Source organism: Microtus ochrogaster, chromosome 2, assembly GCF_000317375.1.
Source record: "Microtus ochrogaster isolate Prairie Vole_2 chromosome 2, MicOch1.0, whole genome shotgun sequence".
Taxonomy (NCBI): domain Eukaryota; kingdom Metazoa; phylum Chordata; class Mammalia; order Rodentia; family Cricetidae; genus Microtus; species Microtus ochrogaster.
Genome location: NC_022010.1, coordinates 5578587 through 5583173, shown reverse-complemented (window position 1 = coordinate 5583173; position 4587 = coordinate 5578587). Strand labels below are relative to the sequence as shown.

Genomic DNA, 4587 nt, shown 5'->3' with positions numbered 1-4587 from the left:
CCTGCCTCTGCCTCCCAAGTGCTGGGATTAAAGGCGTGCGCCACCATCGCCCGGCTCACACTTCCATAATTATTAAACAGTAAGTCTCCACGTCATTATCTGTGAGCTGGTGGCCCAAAGAAAAATGCTTCATACAGGGAGTCTGCTGGGCACCTACTTGGCTACCACCCATGGATGCTTGGACCACTGCATTTGCCACAGTGGCTCCTGGCTGTACCTTAAGAACCTAGCTTCCCCTCGACACATGTGGCTTTGATTGGCCAAGGCACCTACCTGCCTCCTGTCCTCCTGTCTCCATTACCCAGCAGTGGCTACATCAATGAATGAAATGATCAACACACTCAGGTCTGCATGGCAGCTCATGGTGCTCCCAGAATTCAAATGTGTCTCCTCAGATAAGGAAACCAGGGCTTGGAGAATGACCTAAGATGCCTCCAAAGAAGATCAGACACAGATTTAAATCCGGGCCTGTCAAGCACCCCTGGACACCTCTGCTAGTGTCCTGACAGGCTTGTCTGCTTGCTCCTTCCCTCATCCTCCTATTTTTTGGGGGGAGTGGGTGGGTATCACGTAGACAGGGTATCATGTAACCCAGGCCAGACTTGAATCACCATGTAGCACAAGATGGCCTTGAATCTGATTCTTTTGCCTCCACCTTCCAAATGCTGGGGTTATAGGTGGGCTGGGGGTTAAACCCAGGGCTATGTGCATGCAAAGCAAATACTCTACCACCTGAGCTATATTCCCAGCCCTTGATGTGGGCACTTTCAGCCCGCTTAGTAGGAATGCAAATGATTTCAGTTTCTTTGAAAAGCAATTTGATAATACCAAGAGAAATGTAAAAGCCCCAGCCCCTGAGATCTAGTCTCCTGACTTCTCCAGAACTGGGCACAAGAACAAACACAATGTATCCAGTATTGAGGAGACTTTAAACCAAGCAGCCAGAAGCCACATAACCATCATTCTCAAATCTTTTTCAGGAACATCTTTATGACCCCAGGGCTCCTACACCCATCCTTTCTGCTCTATTCTAACAGAAATGCCTTCAAAGGTACCAGATCCAAACCCAGGACCCCATAATGTCTGAATTATGGCTGAATGACTGAAAGCAAACTGTAAGGAGATGTGCCTATCATGAGAAACCCACAGTTTGACTCCAATTCTCAAAGATAACATTGCTCCACCCCCGACCAAAACTGCAAACCACTGCGTGGACTGAGCTACACAACTGTTCTCTAGCTGACCCAGACATCCTCTCCAGGCCATCTCCAGTGAGCAGCTGGGGGGCACACAGAAGAACTTGCTTCTCTGAGGACACCTGAGGGGACCTGTTCCTGAGCACACAGCTGAAGCATGAGGGCACCGGCCAGTCAGCCTCCAGCTTACAGGGCTCTTGCTCAGCACCACTTCCTCATTGTTCCGCCATGAGGCTTCCTGCTAAACCCAAGGAGAGCCCAAGCTCTGGGCTGGTCCTCATGGTGTTCTGCCTGATACTAACCCCATTGGCCCTGAGGCCTCCTCTGCTTCCTCCTGAAGCCTTCTAGATCCAACTTACTCAGCTAAAAGCTCATGTCTGATCACTAAGCAGTGAGTTCCTTAAGCACTAAGGAACCTCACCTCCTTCATCCATTCAGTGCTATGAGCTGAGTCCAGCACTTAACAGCCACCAACTAAACCCTCCACAAACTGACGGCTCAACAAGTGTCAGTCTCAGGGAAAGTGATGGAACACCACGCTGTAACAGCAGCATCACCAGGTGTCATGAAGCAGTTTTCAAACTTTAGGGGCAAGAGCCAGCAGAATCCTTTTTCTTTTTTCCCTTAGAGTCTGTCTGACCTGGAATTTTCCAATGTAGATAGACAGATGCTCCAGGCTGGCCTCAGACTCAGAGTCACCTGCCTGTGCCTCCCAAGTGCTGGGATGGAAGATGTGCAATACTACACCTGCCCTTTATTATTATTATTATTATAATTATTAAATTTATCCAAATCTCAGATCTCTAACAGACAAGGGAGGGTATCATCCGCAGTGACAGCTGGGCCTGAAATCCTGAGCTGCGGAGTAACCCCTAGTCACAACAGGGTCTGCCGCATAGACCTGATACCAATCTCCAGCACTGCTCTCCTGAGGAACAGAAAACCAGACGCCACCTCTGGACTATCCCAGGGGTTATCTACCCTGCAGATGCGCCCACTTTACGAGACATACTTTCACCACAGCAATGCTTTCTTCTAGCGGGTCTGCTGCCTTCCAAGGGGCACAGGCCCCAGCACATCTGCTGCCTGTTGGCAGGCAAGCGATGCCACCCTTGGCCGTTACCCTCCTCTGTACGCTGCTTTGGGCCTCATCCCAGCTTTGCTTCAGCACCAGTCTGCTGTGAACTCGAGTAAGGCGACATCAACTTGACTGCTTCCTCAGCAACCACCTTCTGGTGTGCCTCAGACAAGCCATGCCTGCCTCCCAGCTCCAGTCTGCCCTAGGTCTCTGATGGCATACCAGCCTCCAGGTTCTACAAATGAGGGTGACTGGCATCAGTGGGCACCATTATAAGCCAAAGCCCAAGTCAGAATAGCTGAGAAGAAAGTATAGAAGCCACGCCCAGGGAATTCACCCCAGAAGTGACTACAGCGTGGCCAAGTGGGTCGGAGGACTCCGGGTTTCTAAGCCCAGCTCCACTTGCCCTCACAACACTGGCTCCAGCTTTGCTTCTGAAAACTGTGTGATTCGGGGCGAGTCAGGCAGCTCCTCTAAGCCCAAGTTTCCTTATTTCACAAACCACAGCGGCCATGGGTGAGAATCAGACGAGAAAGTGCGTGTGAACCATTTGACACACCTTAAGAAGCACACACTCGAGGGGCCCAGGGCAGGCAGGTGAAGGCAGGCCCCTGCTCAGCTGCAAAATATCTCCCAGTTTCCAAAGTGTTCAACGCTGGGGGGTCAGCCAAATGCCAGGAGAAATCAAAGAGCAAAGTGCCTCCCTCCTCTCCACGACCCAGGCCTACACGCTCCTACTGAGCTGGGAGCCAGACCCCAGACCCTGACCAATGAATCTTCTCCCATGACTGGCTTCTGAGCAGAAAAAATCAATACATCATGTAAAATACACTGTAAGACAGCAAGCCAAAAACATCTCTTGGGGTTCACAGAAAAGCCAAAAAGCTGCATCTTCTTGCTGAGTTTAACCCTTTCAGGTTTGGAATATTAACACCAGCACAAGACGTTAGGAAGGGTAAGACCTCTGACCACAGCAGGGTGACTTTAACTCTGATGGGAAGAAAGCAGATCCTCAGGGTACAGAGCAATGCCACAGGCTGTGATTCAAATACAGCCAATCAGCCATCCGCCTTTCTAACTCCACTCTCAGCCAGTTACTCTTCCACCCATCCAGGCCCTAACTTTTCCCGACATCGTCCCTCTACCAGCAGCAACCACCGAAACCTCAGTCCTCTTCCACAGGATCCAAACCACCAGCCACAGCCCAACCCGGCCTCTCTGGTGACTTCCATGATCCATGAATGACACTGCCACCCAACAAGCCTACATCCTGAGTCTCAGGGGACTGCGTGCTCCATTTCCTTAATGATCCACAGGCTCTACCACCAACCTGGCTGTCTCAAGTCACATGACCCTCTATCCCACACTCAACTGAAGTCTAATCTATAGACTTGGCTGCTCCCCAGCCTCCTTCCAAAACATCAACATCCTGGGACCTGCCTCCCTGAACTCAACATCACCCTGTAGACCTGGTCACCTACCACACTCCAAACATCTCTACAATGCTTCTTTCTTGGCCAGAAACCAGTGTGACTTTCCTAAGGCTACTTGGTGTTCATTCACTGAACAAAATGCATTTTAAAACTGGGTACCAGAAGTTGCTCGGTGAATCTGAGATGGAGTAGCGCCGCAAGGAGTGTGTGTACATGGACAAAGCACTTAAATATGGGATGAAGCCCTCTCCCCCGTAAGGTTACAGCAAGCACTGTCCACACACCGTGCACCAGGCACTGTTCCCATCACGGTGAGTGTAACAACAGCCCATCAGTACTATTACTCTGAACCAAGTGAAGACTTGGTAACCATTCTGCAGGAATGTGCTTATGGCTTTACCTGCCGCACCTCATCCACACGCACGGCAACCCAGAGAGGCAGGTCCTGGAAACACCCCATTTCAAGAGGCCTCAGTCTTCTTCACGGCGGGGGAAGGGAGGGGGACTCGTGCAGACAACACTAACAGTTACTTACGGGTTACTACTTTACGTTGGGTCAGGCGCTAAGCACTCTCCCTACTTTAGCTCACCGAATACTCACAACGCTCAGTTTATCAAGTCCCCACTTCTCGGATGCAGGAACCGAGGCTCAGAAAGGTGAAGCAACTTGCCCAAGGTCACAGAGTGAAAAAGCTTGTCTTCCCGGGACTCGAACCCGGGTCTCTCCAACTCCAGCAATCGCGCGACTTGACCAAGGTCACACGTGAGGCAGGAGCCAGCGCCGGGCCGTGCATCCCGCGCGCTGGGCACCCCGACCCGCCGAGGAGCAGCCCGGAGGCCCCGGCTGCTCCCCCGGGGCCTGCGGTCGCCGAGCTCCGCG

General features: G+C 51.6%; 1 protein-coding gene across 1 annotated transcript in view; it reads right to left on the bottom strand.

The window, feature by feature from the left end:
* The window catches only part of Rab35 (RAB35, member RAS oncogene family), a 17893-nt gene that overhangs the window by 12142 nt on the left and 1164 nt on the right, over window positions 1–4587 (bottom strand). The window contains exon 3 of the mRNA XM_013349430.2: window positions 4379–4566. Within this exon, the coding sequence (XP_013204884.1) occupies window positions 4379–4566 (188 nt within the window). The remainder of the gene's footprint in view (window positions 1–4378; window positions 4567–4587) is intronic.